General features: G+C 23.7%; 3 protein-coding genes across 3 annotated transcripts in view; 1 reads left to right on the top strand and 2 right to left on the bottom strand.

Annotated features, from left to right (window-relative positions):
• On the bottom strand, positions 1-11,313 carry LOC114121104 (uncharacterized). Its single transcript, XM_050201018.1, has 5 exons — positions 11,216-11,313; positions 1,679-1,938; positions 742-966; positions 422-673; positions 1-224 (listed from the first exon to the last, which is right to left on the bottom strand). Exons 2-5 carry the CDS (start codon positions 1,931-1,933, stop codon positions 39-41), a joined length of 918 nt encoding a protein of 305 aa, XP_050056975.1. The 5' UTR covers positions 1,934-1,938; positions 11,216-11,313; the 3' UTR covers positions 1-38.
• On the bottom strand, positions 11,029-16,379 carry LOC114120992 (uncharacterized). The gene is made up of 2 exons (XM_027983127.2): positions 15,267-16,379; positions 11,029-11,591 (listed from the first exon to the last, which is right to left on the bottom strand). The coding sequence occupies exons 1-2, from the start codon at positions 15,316-15,318 to the stop codon at positions 11,185-11,187; spliced, it is 459 nt and encodes a 152-aa protein (XP_027838928.1). The 5' UTR covers positions 15,319-16,379; the 3' UTR covers positions 11,029-11,184.
• LOC114120983 (octopamine receptor-like) overlaps positions 11,477-21,347 on the top strand; it is a 172,476-nt gene continuing 162,605 nt past the window's right edge. The window contains exon 1 of the mRNA XM_050201014.1: positions 11,477-11,604. The gene's annotated coding sequence lies outside the window, so the exon portion shown is untranslated. The remainder of the gene's footprint in view (positions 11,605-21,347) is intronic.

The following is a 21,347-nucleotide window of genomic DNA, read 5'->3' as shown; positions in this document are numbered from 1 at the left end:
ATTTACATTTTTCAGTATAATACATTTAATAAATAAAATTAAGATTTCGTATCCATAACAAAAGTATACACAAAAATAGTTTGCAAAAGGTAAATAATTATTAACCAATATGCAGCTGTTGAGTGTTCAGAATAGATATGTTCCTCATTAATATATGAAAATTCGACGATCATCAAAAACAAAAAATGAGCGCTGATTATGAAACCTAGGGTAAAACTCCTGACCTGAAAGTTAAAATATAAAACAGTATTATCATAATATTATTCATTTATTTTATAATATAAAGTCTAATAATAAAATGTAAAACTACTGAATACGTATTGTGTAGAGAATAGGTAGTATTAGTTTTCGAAATAAAAAAACATATTGTACTTAAGCGATAATAAACCAACTATTAAAACTCAATTTGACCAATATTTACATTTTGGTGAATGATTTTGAATGTCATAGCCCAAGGGGTTGAGCTTAATCCTTGAGCAAAAAATATAATGTATATAAGTAACACAGCCATAATGTACACATGACGTGTTTCCTTGGAGGTGAATGCCTCGATGTTGAAAATAAACTGCTCTAGACCCGTAGCCGCCAAGAGCATACCGAGACTCGAGATCAACAAGAGTTTTCTCCTGCCGTAAATTTCAACCATACACACGGTAGATGTCGTAAATATCAACTATACAAACAGGTGGGTTTTAGAAACAGCTGCGTCAGTTGCAATACTTTACCGCTTTGTTCGGTTACTTGCAACGCGGTCACCAACAACGACCATTGTTCATACGTCATAGACTTGATATTCAATCCCACGAAGATACAGCGAATACTTTTCTTAAATACGTGGACGCAGCTGAAATCGCGGAAAACGAATAGGGCCAAACAGACGAAAATGTAGTACCGGAGCTTTTGCACGTAGCACTTGTCATCGTCAGCGAACTGATAAGAAGTGTTTGCGCTCGAAACGGTTTCGTCCTAAAAACGATAAAACATTATATCTACCTAGGAAATAGTCATAGTATGTGTTGTGTGTATGTGTTATGATAGATAATAGTAAGTAAGTATGTAAACGGCGAAAATGATTTTTTTAAGTTAGGGTATAAAATTAAAATTTAATGTAAACGCAAGCTGACTCACAAAACGTTTTCGCTTGAGCAATCCGGTGATATTTTGATTTAATTTTATTTTGACCGTCTTAATCCCAAGCCAAGTGTCACTAATAAGTAATAACTTATAAGTAACTAATCAGGTGATCATTTTAATTTTATTTTTTCTCAAATCCTTATACCTACTTAATGTGCATATATTTATATTATAGGTCTGTATCGGTTGTATATAATATTTTTTTGATATAATAGTTAACGTTAATTTAATTTTGTTGATAATATTTTGAGATGGTGATTAAATTAGTTTAAATATGTTTTGTTATTTATTTGGGAATATTAATGATAAATGACAAAAAGAATAACCAATTACCATTGATATAAAAGGATTTGGTTGTATGTAAATTTGTTTGATTTTTTATATAATTTTGTTTCTTAAATTTAAGCCCACTTAAATTTGGGCTAAATTTTCGTCTATGATCGTTTATTTGATAATAATATTATAATCTTTGATTAGGTAGAAATATATTTAAAAAAATAAATTAGGAATTTTCTTTTAATTTACAGTTAGATTTTATTTTTACCTGGTATACGGTTTGGTCGGGATCTCTTAGTAATTCGCAGTAGGGGCCTACCGAGCTACTACTGCGGTTATAATGACACACCATCATCCGGTCATCTTGACGACGGGAAGTCATGCGTAATAGTATCAATGACAATAAGTTCAGTGAAATTACACCAGTGGTTAGGAGATTCATTTGGGTCCATGTCACGAGTATGCTCAGTGCATGTGAAATAGCCTCCCCGACAACAATGAACACTTCAATGAAACATAACATTGAACCTGAAATCAATTAATAGCCAAATTATATTTTTGTATGTATACAGAACGATGAAATTAAGACGTTTTGCAGCACGTACGGGTGTTGGTTTTAAATAATACTGAAGATAGAAGTACTCAGAAATTGTTTTCTGAGTAGGAGGTTTGCAACAGGTTTAATAATATTAGCAATCAATTTTTATTGTTAATGACTACCGAATTTTCAAACACCTACGTGTAAAAATAACTAAGTAAGTAATCTGAACATTCGATCTAAACAAATTTGGCTAATATGTTTGCTGTTGCACATTTATACAAATTATTTTTGTATATAATCGTATTGTAGACATAAAATTTATCAATGTATACATGTCATATAGTAGTGTTGTATTAATCATTGATATTATAGATAGGTATTACATTTTTTTTTCTATATTCAGGCATTCAGCAAGAGTACTACCTACACCATCGTAAATTAATCTCGTCAAGTATGCAATTTATGCATTATAATATTATAATAATAATATTTTATCTTATTCTTTATAAGATATTTTCAGTTAATATATTTTAAATATAACTTCGTCGGAAATGTAAATGTATTAAAAAAATATTTAAAATCTTTCTCATTAGAAAAATGCAGACAATATGTTCCTTCATTAAAAATTACGTGATATTTTTTATTAATATATAAAATTTATTTAGATTCTGAATGGAGAAATTATTATATATATATTTTGATTTTACAATGATATATTGTTCGTATACACAATAAGCAGTAAAAAAGTTTTTAAGTTTTTTTTTCAGAATTTAAAAAAAAAATGTTTATATAAATAATACAATTTTAAAAATATTTTAACTGTTTTTGAGCTATTCATCGGAAAGAAAAATGTTTGATTTTTTTTTAAAACTGTTTGTTGATATATGATTTGCTCTGTTAATTTTTTTGAAAATGTAATGTAAGATTGCTCATAATAATTATATCGTTCATATTGAAATTAATATTCGTGTATGAGCACAATTTTTTCGAAGCATGTCACTAGTTTAATACTTTAATTACATACTAAATATATTTTTTGGCGGTTCTTAGTGATTTCTAAACAGATTTAAAGTGTGTACATATAAAAATTACTTTAATTTAATATTACATCATTAAATTAACAATCTATTAAATACTTTGTATGGACATTATTAAAACTATTTTATTTATAGTGATTTGTATTTCCATTAAAATATTACTAAGTATACGGAATTCACTATCAATAAATAAATATAATATTACAAATGATAGATATCTATATAAGATATAATCTTTTATAGTATGGTTATTTAGTAGGCACATATTCTATCAGTGAAGATTCAATATTTCTTTCGAGTTTATGAAAAAAAAGTTCAAATTCACAAAGAATCATGTTATCTTGAAACTTTTTATTCGAAATTTAACAGGTTTTTTGATTATCCTCACCCAAACATATATACAGTATACCATTTTAGAAGTTTAAAAAAATATATAAACCAATACTATAATATTAAAAAGAAGTAGTCTAGAAAAAAGTCTACACACGACACACCTAGAAAACCAAAAGAGAAAAAGTATTATTTATAGAAAGTAAAACATAAATAATTATGATATTAAATTAAGTATGATATGTATGTATATATAAGTAAATGTAGTATGTATTGCGTTTCAGGTGCAATTCGTCATTTTTTTTTTTCATAGGTATTTGATATTTTAAGTTCAAATTTGGAGGAATTACTTTTTAAACGATGTTAGTTATTTCATTATAATTCAAATTATTTAACTATAAAAACATATTTATCATAAAAATCTCGATAATTTGTTAATACTTATTATGATTAGTTGATAACACAATCGTTATTGTAAGATAGTTTTAACAAAGTTATTTTAAACCATTAGTGTTAGTTTACTTTATCAATACAGATATAAGTAAGACAAAATAAAAAAATTTATTAATATGGATTATAACATTTTTAATGTAATTTTTGAAATACATCATACATAATTTAATTAGACACGTTAATAGGGACCGTACGAATAAGTTAGATTTCATAAATACAATTAATATATAATAATAAAACTTATTTAAAATAAAAGATTAAGCTCTTAGTATAATTATTTTATTTTTAAAAATGAATTATTAATACTATAAATAATCCTAGGTAGCAATTTCTTAATTATAAGCTCTACAATAGGTCCTATTTAATAATTTGTTTAAATTAATTAATATTTTAAAATATATTTTATACTTTCACTAAAATGATACATTAATTTATAAAATTAATAATTTTATATACAATATAGAATAGCCTTCAAAGAATTTAAGTAAAGAAATATCTTTGGTATACAAAGAAAAATTGAATTGAAATCAATAAAGCACATATTATATCTTGTAGAATATATTTTGATGTTTCCTTTAAAAAGGCCTTTTTTTTTGTATTCCGAATATTATGTTTTTATTGGTTGATAGAATCATTCGTTTGCATTAAATTGAAATATTTTTAAAACCAATCTCGAATAAAATAATTCAAACGTAGAAAAAGATCATGAAATATTGTAACATGATATATTATTATCATTACCATATTAATAATATAGGCTACCTCTATTTGATTTGTATAAATTATAGGTAGATGTAAGCATTATGAAACTGAAAAAGCATAGCAATATTATATCACTACATAATAAATTCATAAGTTAAAAAATAATTTTTTTTTGTCATTAATAGATAAACTCTTTCAAATGTTTGTCCACGTATTTACATAGATATATTTTTTAAATATATAATTATTAGGTATTTTACCCATATATTATATACGTATTGTGCTCTTAAGTATAGATTGTATATATATAGTAATATACGTATATATAAATATATTATATTAAATTTAAAACTCAAACAAAAAGTAGGTTTAATTTTAAAGAATGGAAGGAAGTAAGTAATGGCCCATAAGTAGACTACAATGTTATATACTACCAAATTACGTGATAGTGAGAGCCATTAGCAACGGATAGACAAATACTTTTGCCAAAGGTTATGTGATATCTTTTTTAAAAATGACTCAGAATATAAAGTATTGTGCAATAAGGCTATTTACCACAGCATATAACGAAAATACACGTAAGTAATTTTTAGGTCGTACCTATGGCTGTAGTATCGTAAATGTTGTTACTTAGCAGTTACCCAATATTCCTTCGTGGTAAGTTACCATTACAAGTTGATAGTTTAATTATCAAAGATTAATATAAAGGATACAAATAATTAAATTGTATGTCTATTTATAGACATAAATAAATCTATCTATTTACAAGATAATTTTAAATTAAAACAAGTGAAATATATCTAAATACTTATATCTATTTAGGTATAAATTAGATTATAATTTACAGTGATGTGCAAGCTCATCTATCCCATTAATTTAATATGTACAAATTCGTAAATGTGTAATGACTAAATAAAATGTATAAATTATGTACTTGTATAACTATAATTAAATAAATATCTTACCCATTTAAATTTTTTGCTGGTTTTATTTATTTTTATGATAGTTATGTTATGACTTTAGGAAGGGTCACTACGAGCCGTTTAAGGTTAGGAACCGCTGTATTAAAATGAAAAAAAATTTAAACAGTTATAAAATGAATGTTTTATAATTATAAAATGTTAAATATCGTATTGTTTGTATTGAAAATTATTTGATCGAAAATCATTCAATGTTTTCTATAAAATCATTAAAACTATAGTATTTTGGATTCTGAGCAGAGTGATGAATGCATATTGATTTTATAATAATTTGTGTTTTGTTTTGAGACAGTAATAGTTTACAAGACGAATAGTTGAAAAAATACTTTTATTTTAAATTTTAAGGGTGGTTTATAATAGAATATTTATTGTCAAATTTAGTTTATACTTAAGAGAAATCCAAATTAAAATATATTTTTAGTGTTTTTCAAAATAATTGAAAGAATTATGAAAAAACATGAATTTTCACATAAAACTAGTTTTTTTTTAACTTTTATTTTTGATATATACAATCTATAAATCAATTTTTACAATAAGCATATTTGAGGATTTAAAATATATATAAGCTTGATTCATGATTGATATGATGAAGCAATTACCTTGCAGCAATACGCCAACATTTATTGACCAGAGAGGGCTAATGTTATTTTAGGCCATGTTTTCAATTTCACTTTAACTTTCTAGGTGGATTTCTTGAGATGGATTCAAAGTATTTAGAGCAAGGATTAGTGGATTTGAGTGTTTTGTAAGACAGGCACGAAATAGTTTGTATGCAATTTTGGCTACTTCTTGAACATTATGGATTTTTAAGAATGAATGTAAGGTATGATTTGAAATGTAAGGTGGATTACGTCGTGCAATCATTATTCGTAATGAAGTCGATTGGAATATTTGGATTTTGTAGATATTAGATTTTTTTGCTACTTTCTACAGTGAATTCCATATAACTAAATTAGCTTAAGGAGAGTTTTGTACAGCAAAAGTTTTGTACTTGGATTGATTTTTAATTGTCTTCCTACATTTCCTCTTTTTGGCGTACATTATTCGAAAACAAATAACTGAAGATACTTGAAATATTCACCAATTTTTTATTAAATGATCATGTTCTATATATAAAAAATATTTTCACTCATTTTAAGTTATTTATTGACATTTGGAATTTTTTATTTGTTTTATATAAATGCTGATACAAAAATTATTTACTGAAAAAAATGTATAGCCACAAGTCACGATATCATTTTATAAGCATTTAAATTTAGAGTTCCAATGAAATTCGTAAAATCTAGAACATTTTCAAATTATTTTGTAGTTAAACATTTTTAAAAATTTATATTTTTATAATATCCTAAATTTTAAAATGTAATAAAAGATTTCTCATAAGTTTTTTTTATTTACCATAAAAAAAAAGTTGTCCAGAAAGTCACATTAATTATTTATGACTATTTGAAATTCAAATTTTTATGGTATAAGATATTCTTCGCAAGCGATCTTTGATATTTTGTTGTAATTTAAAAATAATTAACTGTAGAAACTTAGAATTATTTTCAAATGTTTATATTATTATTTTAGACACATGGTATAATTTTATAAATATTTTGGCTCTTTTTAAGTTATTTATATTTTTATTTTCATAAATGTCGATAAATAAAACATGAAAATATGAATATTTAATACCTTATATAAAACAAAAGTTTTTTTTATAGATTTATAAAAATATTTAAAATACATAGGCACAATTTATTTTTATAAGCATTTGGAGTTCAAATATTGATACAGTTTATTAAATTCTTAAACATTTTTTCAGTTGAAAATTTATAAAACGTAGAGTTTTTATAACTAAAGCTTGATAATATAGAGCAAAATTCATCGTAAGTAGTTCATATTAAAACCAAAAAAATGTATAAACATGATTTATTTTTATGGACATTTGAAGTTCAAATTTGGATAAAATTATATGTTTAAATTATGAAAAACAATTTTCATTATTTTTTTATATTAAAAAAAATAAAACTTAACTTTGGGACTTACAACTTTTACTTGTATAATTATATTTTACACACAAAATGATATTTTCAAATAAAATATCTTCAACAAAAAATAATTTAACTTACTGTGTTATGAATAATAAAATAAATTGAATTACAATATCAGAAAATACAACACAAAATATACTTGTTGAACTTGTAGGCTAATGTGTAGACCGTTTTTGTTCAGAATCGTTTATTGTATATAATGATATAGATAGTAAAATTCAAATACACATTAATCCATTCGGCACTGTATAGTAGAGTGGTATACATTCTCTCACATTTTCTAAAATGTTATATTATTTTTATTTCATTTTATTTATAAATTATTTATCTAGTTAAAATGTTTGAATTTGATTTAATATTTTCATTAAAAGAAAATAAGTCATCTAAGTATGGATATCAGAAAAGAAAAAACTTTTACTAAGAATACTATATTTAGCTCTGTGATTTTAAGTTGTCATTATTCTTGTAATTATATTCAACAAAAAATTTCTATTACTATAAGTTTATTTAATTTTATAAAATATTAAACCTTAACCTAATACAATAATTTTCTTAACAGAATAACAAAATAAGTACAAAGTGAAAGTGAAATGTGTGACACGCGTGGAAGGTGGATGTATTTCATACGGTGTGTACGTTTTAATTACATCTAAAAGTTGCTAAATACATGATACATCTAAAGTGCATAGGTCTATTTCAGAAATTTTTTATTTTAAAGTCATGTTTTATAAAGTAATTTTAACAAAATATGTGATTCAACTATTGAAAATATGATTATGAAGTAAAGTTATTTAATTCTTTACCATAAAAATAACACTAATAATATTATAGCATATTACAATACAATAGTTATCTAACATGAGATGACCGCTAAGTATTACGATACGTAGAATATTTATTTAGATATATATTTTTTTTTTAAACATTAATTAGGAATTTGAATTAAGCAATATCATGTTTTAATTATATTAGTGTTAGCTGTTAATTTTGGATTTAAAAATATAATACTATTATTGTTTTAATAAGAATATTACATTTGTTATACATAATGCATTATGCTGTAATTAAATAATGGTTTAGTATTATAAGTTGTGAGTTTATCTCGTGAATTATTTTAATTTAATATTTAGTAGAAAAAGTTATACGGTTATTGGATGCATTGTTTTACTTTTAATTAGATTGTAGTTGTTATTTATGAGTTATGATTTTGTATCCAAGGTTAAACGTATTGTAGTATAATATTGTAATACGTATATTATTGTGATTAAAGGATTTTGAAATTTATTTTATTAGTTCGCAAAGTTTGAAGCACGGTGATGCAATCAATGTAATAAACTGAACTTATTTAGACTAATTTTATAAATCTGAAGATTAATCATTGTTTTCCTAATATTTAAAATTTTATTCTATACTATACAGTGTATACAAATAACTATATTAAGGTTTAACATCGACTCATGTATTAAGAAAAATAACATTTATATATACCCAGAAAAAAAAATTATTTTACATCGAGGATAATAAAGGGAGATAAATTCCAACTTCGAGTAATTGTAGGTTAAATATTTGTTTTACAATAATTCATTTCTTAAGAGAGACGCTATTCACAAATGTGTCGCCGTCTTTCAATATATAAATTTGCGTTTAGATGAATCAATTGTTTATTGTTGACTTTAGTTTTAAAACAAATTGACCCATTATCAAACTTAAATGTAAGAACATTATCTGCACTTAAGCGTTATATTTTTATTTTTAAGCTAGAAATGATCATTTTTAATTTATAATATTTACTATACTCACATCTTGTTTATAAATTAATATACTTTTTTATAATTTCAATATTTTAATTTATTAGTAAGATATGAGTATTTTAAACATAATAAGTTAAAAATGATAATTTCTGTCCTAAAAAAAAAAATACAAAAAAAAAAAGACAGCGTTTAAGCACAGATAATTTTTTTTGTATTTGAATATAGGTCAATTAACTCAAAAACTAAAGCTAATAATATACAATTGATTCTACTTAACACAAACTTGCTATGTTGTATTTTTGTAGAACGGAAACAACACATTTAAATCGTGTCCTTTCGATGTTCACAATAAAAAAATTAAAGAGTATTCAAAATGGATAAAAAAAGGAACGGAAGTTAGTTGTAGTTAAGTTATTTTATGTTTTGAAATTTAGAAAATAATAAAGTAAATGACTAGATTTGATTAATTCAAGAAATACATGTTGTTTGAATTAAATACATTACTTTGCATTACAATATCTTCCATGAGTTTAATATAAGTTATATTATTAGTGAAGGTGTATCGTCTACATAATTAAATTTGAATTAATTTACAAACTTATTAGCAGCTTCTGCCCATGAAACACAAATATACATGGGTGGTAATTGTGCGTGTTATAAGTTTGTAATGTTTTTTTGTAATTTTGACTGTATGATGTTATACTATTTTAAGCTTGCACTATAATATGATTTACTAGTGTTACTTAAATTAAGTGTTATCTGCAAAATCGTGTTAAAAATCCAATCACAAGGCTTTGCGTACATACCCATCGAGATTTAAAGATTAATTGTTGCCCCATTATTTTTAACTACAGTTTGTACATCAATATTTTGGCTTTATAAGCTTTAAAAATTAATTTACCTTTTTAGATTATATGGCTAGATACATCCGTATCATGTATGAAACTAATTATTTATATAAAATACTTCATTTTTATTTAATTCAATTAAAATACACAATTGTACTTGTGTCTATAAAATGTTTTGAGATAAGCATTTAAAAATAAAAATAAAATGATCTATATCTTAAAATGTTTATTAAACTCAGTCGATTACATGTTTTTCACAGGTCTGGGTATGTGTTAAGTTAAATGTATTGTTTTATAGAAATAGAATAAAGCAATAGGATTTTTTGAATATATTTTAAATATATATTTGTAACTTGCTCAGTTATTTTCATTTCGAATAAATAAAATAGATTTGCAATATTTAAAAATTACTGTATCAAAACATCAAAACACACGATTTCTTTTTTTCTAACTAAGCTCAAAACTAATATTTTCGAACAAAAATTAACAAAATTTTTTTTATTAGATGGTAGCTTATGGAAATAAATTAAAAAAATTCTGCAATATAAAACACCCTTAATCCTCTTAAAAAAATCTTTTAACTCTTTTGTTTTTTCCTATCTCGATAAAGATAAATTATTCAAAACTCATCTACACGAAACATTTTAACCGGTTAGATTAGGTATAGTACACATAACTCAACAGGTAAAAGAGGTTGATATCTTTCTAAACCTTCCATCATCTGTTAGTCTAACAGAAAGATACTTTATTCTAAACAGAGTTAAAGAAACTAAACAAACATACTCACTAAAAAAAGCACCTGGCTTTGATTTAATTACTTAAAAACTGAAAAAATAATAATTTTTTTTCCAAAGCGTTTGTCTGTAACAATTTAAAATGTCGTAAAAAAAGATATTTGAAAACACATTAATCGTATTTGAAATAATGAGCGTTCTTCGATAAATCTAGGTGGATAAAGGATAATAATATATTTTTTTGTATAATATTATTATAATATCATGTCTGTATGACAGAACATAGACTTTACATACCAATTACACACTGGGAGTTATTTATGGGTCGGGAGTTTTTTTCCTGATTATTTGTTATTTGTCTACAATTAATTATTATATCGTGGCAGTGCACAGTACTCGCTTTGGTACGAATCCTTAACGTTCGCGTTGCTCATCATGATGTATTCGGGCACGGCCACGGCCAGCGATGCGCATCCGAATCCCTGGAGGACGCGAACCGCGTACACGCAGTAGACGTGGCACGAAAATAAGGACGCCAGTATGCTGCCGCAGATGGACACGGACACGCCAAACGCCATTAGCGCGTACGGGCCCACGCGACCGACGTAGGTGCCCGACCACTGCGACCAGCCGATAGCAACCAGGTACATAGTGGCTACCACGTTGTCCAGCTGTTCGTCTGTGAAGTTTGGACGATCCGGCGGCTGTCCTTCCACTTTATTCAGCGGCCACCAATTCAGGTTCATGCCGATTGTCAGGGCGCAAGAGCTGGCTGTACAGTAAGGGTACGTGTGTAAATCAGAAAAACGGTGTCAATGATGATGATGATACAATAATAAATAAGTATACCATTATTATTATTGTTATTATTAGGAATACGGTTTAGCATTTGTTTAATAATTATATTAATTATTATATTCGATAGGAAATAGTAAAAAAAAAAATATGCATATTACTTTTTGTTAAAATACGAGTAAACTTGAGTAATTTTGCTAAAACAAAAATATTTTATAGTGCAAAGGGTGTTAAGAGGTCACCTCTCGCCGCTAATCGTCTTTCTCTACAAAATACCATGTTTCTCTTGTATCATTAATTATAATATGCGATTTCAACAAAATTAATGTATTACCATTACTCCTAGGGTTAGGTTAGAAAGTCCTGTGTGTATTAATGAATGAGAGTGAAACATTTTCTAATTATTTTAAAATAAATAAAGCGAGAAAACCACTATATTGAATTTATTGTAAACTAAATCAATTTTAATAGGTTTTATGTTTTCCTTGTCCGAAGAAAAAATAACGATTTCATAGAATAATTGAAATATAAATAATATTATAAATATTCAGGGTAATACGACACGGCGTCTTGACACAAGTCACATAAGAGTAAAAAAAGGATGTGGAGATAAAAGTAAATAAAATAAAACTCTACATTTTTCAAAAATAATTTTTTTCTCAATATGTATTATATTACTTTTATTAAAATATGCACTTTTTTGTGTTCATAATTGAAAATACTTTTAAAATATCAATAATATACATAAAAATTGTAAATCACCACGAATAATGTTTTTAAATTATAAATTTTGGTATAACAAAGTAATTAACAATATTAAAATATGTGATTTCATCCAAATTTACAACTTAAAAGTATATAAAAAAATTATTATGTTTATATATTTATTAGTTCTTTTGGTTACAAAATTAACAACCCGTGAGAAACTTTGTAACAAATTTTAAAATATTAGATATAAATATTTACAATTTAATTCATTTTAATTGCAAAATATTTTGGTAAGTTTTAATATTTTTATCCCAAACGCGTATACAATTTTATAGTTGTACGCACATTTTTTTCTATTATAATTAAAACTTATAAAAAAATCTAATATAACAAAAAACAATTTTTTTCTATTTTAATTAACACTTATAAAAAAACCTAATATAACAAAAAAATGAAATTAATTTTGACAAATACGGTGATTTTAAAAAAAAATTCTTATGTATTTGACCCCCAAAAGTACCAATTAGATCCAATTTGCTACCAAAAACTTTTTTTAAAATTAAAAATTGAAGTATTTTTATTTTATTAAAAGGGAACAACAAACAGGAAAAAAAACACACAAAGAAAAATGAAAATAAATATATTAATCGCTCCACTTAGAATTTAATATAGTCTATTTAAATCGATATTATGCGGTAAATCGTGAACAATGTTATATTTTATGAGAAGATAAATTTGTAAGAGGATACTTAAAAAAAATCTTATAAATCAAAGCCTTCATTATTATTAACAACATACGTGGTGATTTGTCATACCCTTTCCAAATTCCTAATGTACCTAATGTATAGATTTTAGATCTTGAGCACAATGATGAATAATCAATAAATTGATTAAAGATATTATGCTTAAAAATTTAATTAAAATCTCCTTATGGGTTGTTAATTTTTCAATTAAAAAATATCGAAAATCTGTAGTCGCAATGTTGTATTCTATAAGCTTTTTAAGTTATAATTTTCATTAAATTCATAAAAATTGAGAAAATTGGAAAATTATTTTGTAATTAGGAATTCATACATTTTTTTGTTATACCTAAGATTTAAAAATGTAATACATGGTTCTTTATTAGTTTTTTAACCTATATAAGAAAAAAGATTTTAACATTAAGCTAAATTTATTTTTAATGAGTATTTAAAGTTCAAATGTTTACGACATTCTATATTCACTTGTAAAGTAATTATTTCTCCTCAAACAATTGCTGATATTTCATTTTATTTCAAAAAAATAAATAACTATCGATACTTGACATTTTCACCAAATGTTTAATGTATAATTTTAATCATAAGATAAAATTGTAATTACTTTTTAACTCTTATTGAACTATTTACAGGCATAAGAAATTTTCAATTTTTTTGTCACATAGATGTCGATAAAAAATTATTGGTGAAAATTTAACACAAGCTCTCATAAAAGTTAAGATATTCTTATATTCTTATAAAAGTTTTAAAAATATATACCTAGGCACAATTTTTTTTTTATTTGACTTAATTCGTCAAAATCGCAAACAATTACAAGCTAGGTATTTTGTATAGTTAAACATTTTAAAACACTTTTTTTTTTGTATTTAAAGTTTGAATATTTTATGCAATATTCTTCATGACTAGTTTATATTAAAACCATTAAATCAAAAAAGTATATAGATAATTATTTTTTTATAGAGATTTAAAGTTCGTACTTGGACGAAATTACTTATTTGAAAGATGAATAATGATATGCTAATTATTTTGTTATCATTTAAATCATTATTTGTGGGAACTTAAACTTTTATGTATTTTATATTACTATGAATTTCATTATACAAAATAACATTTTAGATTTATTTTAAAAGATTATCTGTTTATAGGTACTATAAATCTATTTTTACTGAATACGTTATTTATAGAAAGATTTTATTAAATAAAAAAATTAATAAATGTTATATTAGTTATATACTATTGTATAAATATAAATTATTGTAGTCATTAAATACTAATATTATAATAAATACAACATTTTTGAAAACAATTATACATCAACATACTATATTAAGATAAAAGTAATATAAATTACTTTTATTGTCATGTCAAAAATTCATTATTACCAATCTGAGCTAATAGATCGTTTCTTTTAAGATTCTTTTTTCGTATGCAATGTATCATAGAATTTCAATTTAACAGACCTATATAATAGTGACTTACTCAACACCTGAGCAGAGCAGTATTCATTTAATTACCTTTCTTTTTTTATTTGATAGGTATGTAATCAAAAATCCTCAAATACCATAAATATTTTTACTTTGAAAGCATTTAAAAGTATTGTGGTCTTCAAATTGAGTTTAACTATATTTGTAAATTACAAAATACCAGTATTTAAAATGAGGTATAAATATAATATGTTTGATTGTAAGAGATAACAATTTATCTCACTTGTTTTACAATATGGTTTATATTTTATTAAAACAATTATATATATTTATAGGCTTATAATAGATAATTAAATAAGTATAAATGTTATCAAGTTAAAGCAATGGCCATTTTGACCTAATAATCTGGTTTTGTTCCATAAAAACTGGTCATCGCTTTAACTTGGTCGCAGTATGGATATATTATTATTAAAGTAATGTATTTATTTTATATTTTTTTTTATTTTAAAACAATATATTATAATTTACGTTTTCTTTACTTGTAAGTTTTTGTTTAATTCAACAATAATATTTCTAAAATAAAATAAGTATCTATTAATTGTTGGGGTGAATGTTTATCCACATGCGTTATCAAAGGATTGAGTTTGTTTTGGGATGGAAAGGGAGCGCTGTTAAAATAATAAATTACGAGAGCTTAAATACATATGTACGAACTGGTCATGTTTACATCACAAATATGTGTTGTAAATTTTTCGGTTAACTTACCAAGTAAAGGCGATATAAAGTCTGCTTCAATTTTCGATTTTGTGTCATACATGGCTTATGTATTTACGAAAACGACAAAGGATAGGAGATATTCGAATCCATTATTATGTAAAATAACGAATTTTGTGTTTACTGTAAACATTTAACATAGAAACGCGTTGATTATCGTGTTTCGATACAATCACGGCGATGAATATACAAGTAACATATTGTTATATTAATTAAATCGCATCGATTTGGAATGGCACCGATTGTGTGTGATTCAGAGCGTACATAATTACTTTTTAATACATCATTACGTATTATTGTAAAACTATTTAACGGGTTATTGTGGTTATTTATAGCACTATTATTATTGTAACGACAATAATCGGAATATGTTTTTGTACTAAAAAAAGCTGAATAATTTATATGTCTTGTCAATATGTTTATATTGAGTTTTATATTTAGTTAGGTTAAGTGTGTACTTAGGAAATAAGGTGTTAATTTATTGGAAAGTTGTAAACAACAGTTTTTTTTTTTAATTTTATATAATATGACTAACGGTCTCTGTTTTACCGTGATATAAATGTTATAATATCGCAGTGAACAAAAATCCATTAAAATATTCGCAATATAATATTGTAGGTAGAAACTAGGGTTACTAATTTTTCAATTAATAAACATAGTTTATACATAATAATATATATATACTGTACAGAGCAATTTACCAAGCATATTTACTACAGTGTTTTCTTCATAATATTTATTTTTTTAGGATTCTGATTTCAGAAACTTTTAAGTACACTTAAATGGACACTACACCCGCATGTGTTGTTTCCGTCTTACAATCGTACACATGGTAAATTTTCGTTCTGTAGAACCAATTTTGTGTGTTTAGCTTAAATATTAGAGTGAAATAACCTATTATATAACTTACAAGGTAAGGATATTACCTGTGTTCTCTTGTCGTTTTTTACGATATTTTAATTTTTAAGCGAGTTATGAGCATTTTAAAGTATTACACATGCGGGTCTGGCGTCTTCTTAAAGATCATATTTTTAAAAACTTTGATTTATTATATCGTTTAAGAAATGCTCTATATGTATTACTAACTATTTAATTTTATATGAAACTCATCCTTTTTATGTAAATTGTTAATTAGATAAATATTTTGATTATTTTGAAATACTTATAAATTTAAATTAGAATGAGTAGTTTTCAAATTATTTAACTGTGTTTAATATGTTTAAAAGATATGGAATCTATGATAATTTAAATTTATGGCAATAAATATTTATCTATGAATATTTAATAATAACTTTATTTTTTTAATATATTTTTATATTTTAATGCATTTATTACTAAAGGAAAAATCTTATGTACTTACTACCTCCTATATTATAATATAGAATGTCAGTTAATTAAAAAGGCAGCTAGTTCATGGTGTAGTGTAAATAATTAAATGTGGTTTTGTTCTACATAGTAATTGTTGAAATAATGTTTAACAGTTCTATATAATTATAGACTACAGTGTAGTTTTAATTTAGAATAGGTATTTTATTAATTTAATAAATTTTAAAGAAATTAAATAATCAACACTATCTATAAATTTAAAATTTAACTGCTATTATTTCTATAAGATCAATAACTAAGAATTTTATTATATTGACGTGTTAAAAGTACCTATTCATTGTTTATGTAAATGAAATGGAGTTAATGACAGGGTATAACCATTGTTGTTAGTTAATTTACAAAGGCAACGCCGTGAGAAATCAGCAGCTAGTATTATACAAAATATTAATAAAGTTTAATTTTTTTTCAGTCGTGATTTTATAAATGTTTATTATAATTTTATAAATTATTAATCCTAAGAAATTTTTGTTAAAAGCTACAGTAACACTGGAATTTTGTAAAGATCATTTATTAAGTCAAAAAGTTTTTACGGTAATTATTAGTGGTTGGTAAGGTTTAATTAAAAACAATGGTCTAGTAACTGCCTCAGATGAGGCTGACCCACGGTACGCGTGTTATTTGCGAACTGTGATACATTGATACGAATTAAATCATTATGACGTATTTAACTATTGTTATTTAAATAGCAGCAAAACAGCGGAGAGTAACAATTGTTATAAGCGATATATTTTTTACCCCGATTCTTTTATAAATGTTGGTTATAGGTTTTAAAAATGATGGAATTTAGTTTTCTTGTGATTATAATAATTTTCTTTTAAATTTATATGAAAGTATTTGGACCATCTGAAGAAATATGAGGTTGGAAATAGTCTACATACAATATTCAAAATAAACAAATAACCTCTTGGTAAACAATAAACATATTTTAGTTGCTTAAAATAATGTAATATTTCATGAATAATATAAAATTCATTTTCAACATTAACTTTTACAACATATTTAAGTAAAAGTAAGTAAGTATTTTCTAATATATATATATATACACACAATCGAGTGGTTCAGGTATCACGTCACCAGTATATTATTTCATTTTAGCTTTAAGATTTTAGAGTTGAGATAGTTTTAAAACCAACGTGGACAAAGTTGGAGTTCGTATGGCGTACATTTATAATGGGTATCAGGTTCTGAAATACATTTTTGCAGAAAAAAAATAATAGGTAATAATAATAAATAACTGTAAAATGTATACAATATAAAGAAAACAAAAATTAAATAATATTAAATTACCACGAATGTAACGACGTTATTCGATACCATTATGTGCAGTGGTATGTAATCATTTCACATCGCATATAGATTCTATCATTCTATCACGATAAAATTGATATTGATATTTTACGAACATTGTTATGTGAAACATTAATATTTGTTTATGATTTTACAAAAAAGTATAAAAGATTTCAAGCATCAATCTCGTTAAATATTTATTTTTTTTTTTATAATAATAAAAACGAATAAGTATAATGAAAATAACGTACAATAGGTACAATAAATAGTATAGTTTATAAGTGAATTTATTATTGAGCTATCATAATACTATAATAATTTTATTAAATTATACGTTTATGAATAAATTTTGATTTTAGTGAAGCTGTTGGCAGTGTAACAGATAATTTAATTTAAATTTATAAAAAAAAAAAAAATTTAGATCTTAAAACTGACTATCAGTCAAAAATGAAATACATCTTATTTAATATTTTTTTAATAATTAAAAATGTGTTAAACTATTAATGAAGTGCAATTATCATTTGTATATAAATACAGTTACAGTATATAAATAAGCAAGACGCTGTTTCACAATTAAATGATAAGTATGTTTCGTACAAAAATATCTAATTTTTATCATATTTAAATTATATTATAATACGTTGAATGAAAGTTATATCACCTTATATGATACCTACTCAAAAAAATGAAATTTTCTGCAATGTGTACAAATAAAGTGTGTTAAGTTTGTAAATTACAATTTTCAAAAAAAAAAAAAAAAAGAATAAATGATATTTGACATTATTATTATAATTATGTTCAAAAGCTCGACCCGTTTACTTTTTATCAATAAAATATGCGTCTTAAATTCTTGGATGATTGATATTTTAGGCTCCAGGCAACTATAAAATTGAAATATGACTTTCGAAAATATGTTAGTTATATTTTTATTTTTTGAAAAAATATTTTATGGACATATATATTATATATTATATATATTACATATATATTATTTTATTTTAGTATATATTTATAAAAAAACTGAGATTTGCTCATAATAATTTTAGTCTGAATCATTTATTAAAACACATCGCCAATTGAACATTTATCATTATTTAATTGGTAAAAATAATAATACAATATTATTCTACATTAAAGTGAGCGAATTATTTATCATTGATTTTAATTTATTGATTATTATTGTAATTTATGACCAGTTATACTGTACGTTATTTGACTTTAAAAAACAAGTACATACAATCAATTATCTTATACACGGCTCATCACATAGGTAAATTAGTTGCAGTAATTTATAGAATGTTTTAAAATGTTTAATAGATGAAGTTTTCTCTTAGTTGGATTGTTTTTGACCTACTAATAATAAATGCACAACAGAAAAAATAAAATTGAAGGAACCTCTGTTTTATATATATATATATATATATAGGAAGGAAGTGGTGTAGTCACATCTGGAAGATAATTAAACAGGTGTGACTAGTGACATTATTTCAGGAAACTGAGTATCAGCATCACGTTTAATAAAATCGGGCTTTAGTAAACTTCAGTTATATACTTCTATCTTATATGAATTTAAATTAAAACGATTAATAAATTTATTTATCGTTGAATTGTTGAAGTAAGTGAATCCATGAACCAGCAATAATTATTATTAATTTAAAAAACTAAATTTATATTATGACTATTATAAATAATTAAAATACCAGAGAATATAATAGGTAGTATACAATGATGAAGGTGATAAAGATAGTTACTGAAATTATTTATGCAAATAATTTTGGGGTGAAATCAAAACTATATTTAATAAAACGTTGCTAATAAATATATAAACAAAATAAATTATTTTTTATTGATTTTAGAATTTAAAATTTAAATAAAATTATATATTTTAACATTAGGTATTAATTATTTTATTATAATTCAAAAACATTATTCATGGTGACTTTTAAGGATATTATACATTTTATTACACGGAATGAAATTTTCCAAACCTGTAAATTAATTTTTATATTATTTCCTATTTATATAATTAACTTATTGACGATGTTTTACGATGAGGTGGTACTTACTCAAAAAATAATAATAATATAGTATGGTATAAATATAAATTATAAATCATTATTATAATAAATAAAATGTTATTGGAAAATATAAACCTACAGTTTTAGTAATACTAATAGTAAAATAAATTACTGAACCTAATAAAAATATTAAAAAAACATAACATAAAATATACTTAGTGGTATAAAAAGACTAAAATTGTTATGTTATACATTTCACTAGTAATTAATAATTATATTGTTATTTTATTAATAAATTAAATATTCAAACTTAAAGTAAGTAGAACTTTTTACAAGGTGTGTATATCATGCCTATCTTATGCCTAAGCTCATATTTATAATTGATGTATTTTCTGTTTTTATTAATAAAAAATGTATTATATATTATGGACTAATTAATTTAACTTTTTATAGTAATTAGAAAAATACTTACTTATCCTAATTCATTTTTGAAGACATTTAACCAACATTAAAATATGTATTTTTTTTTTATCAAAATTACAACATTATTATGATGTTACTATCATTATTTGTTTTCTTTCTATACTATAGAATAGTATAGGGTAGAGTGATAAAATTCTTGTATGAATATAGCTGTTAAAGTTTTTAAACTTTCAGTAATTATAGACCGACTGCAAAACTTATATTGGCTTTAAGGTTATATATAATTATTATTAATCGTTTTTCATTTTCATCATTAACTTAATTTAACTAACTCAATTTATAATGTGTCATAATATTATATATACACATTTTAAAGGTGTTTGACTATAATGTTACAAATGAAAAGTTCATCTGTATTGTGTTTGGAGTTCCATATTTTGATATTTTAATTTCATGAAAGAATTTTCATCACTTTTCACTGCGTATATTTTAAGATATAAAAAATGATATTTTCGACTACTTACTAATTATGTTTCGGAAAAATAGATATAAACATTTTTTAATTGAAAATCATAAAAATCCAATATTATTGTAAAAAATTGTATTTGTACTATTATTTATTTTCATCATTAATCGATTTTCTTGGTTTTTGAATAAAAAGCGTACATTTTTAATTGATCTTTACACAGAAGAATATTTTTTCACTGAGTACTTATTGATATAAAAATCAAATTTCGAATAGTTAGTAATTATAATAATAATGTATACGTTAATATGAAGAGAGTGGATAACCTCTGGTATTCTGCATTATGTCATCCATCTAATTTGCTGACACAAACTTAAAAATAACAAATAATATTTTGGTTTTGTAAAGATTTTTAATTAATATTTTTCGAGATTATGAGTATTTACTGTTAGAAAAAAATCACGCTGTTAATCCTATATATATTATATAATA

Source organism: Aphis gossypii, chromosome 2 (genome assembly GCF_020184175.1).
Source record: "Aphis gossypii isolate Hap1 chromosome 2, ASM2018417v2, whole genome shotgun sequence".
NCBI lineage: Eukaryota > Metazoa > Arthropoda > Insecta > Hemiptera > Aphididae > Aphis > Aphis gossypii.
Note: the sequence above shows the minus strand (reverse complement) of the source record. Positions and strands in the feature narration are given on the sequence as shown.

Excerpts from the sequence above, each read along its gene's own strand:
- LOC114121104 (XM_050201018.1), bottom strand. The coding sequence starts at position 1,933 with ATGTTATGTTTCATTGAAGTGTTCATTGTTGTCGGGGAGGCTATTTCA. Across the intron at positions 967-1,678 it reads CCGACCAAACCGTATACCAG|GACGAAACCGTTTCGAGCGC; the intron begins GTAAAAATAAAA and ends TATCGTTTTTAG. Across the intron at positions 674-741 it reads TGTTGGTGACCGCGTTGCAA|TTGATATTTACGACATCTAC; the intron begins GTAACCGAACAA and ends CTGTTTGTATAG.
- LOC114120992 (XM_027983127.2), bottom strand. The coding sequence starts at position 15,318 with ATGTATGACACAAAATCGAAAATTGAAGCAGACTTTATATCGCCTTTA. Across the intron at positions 11,592-15,266 it reads CTTTATATCGCCTTTACTTG|CCAGCTCTTGCGCCCTGACA; the intron begins GTAAGTTAACCG and ends CTTACTGTACAG.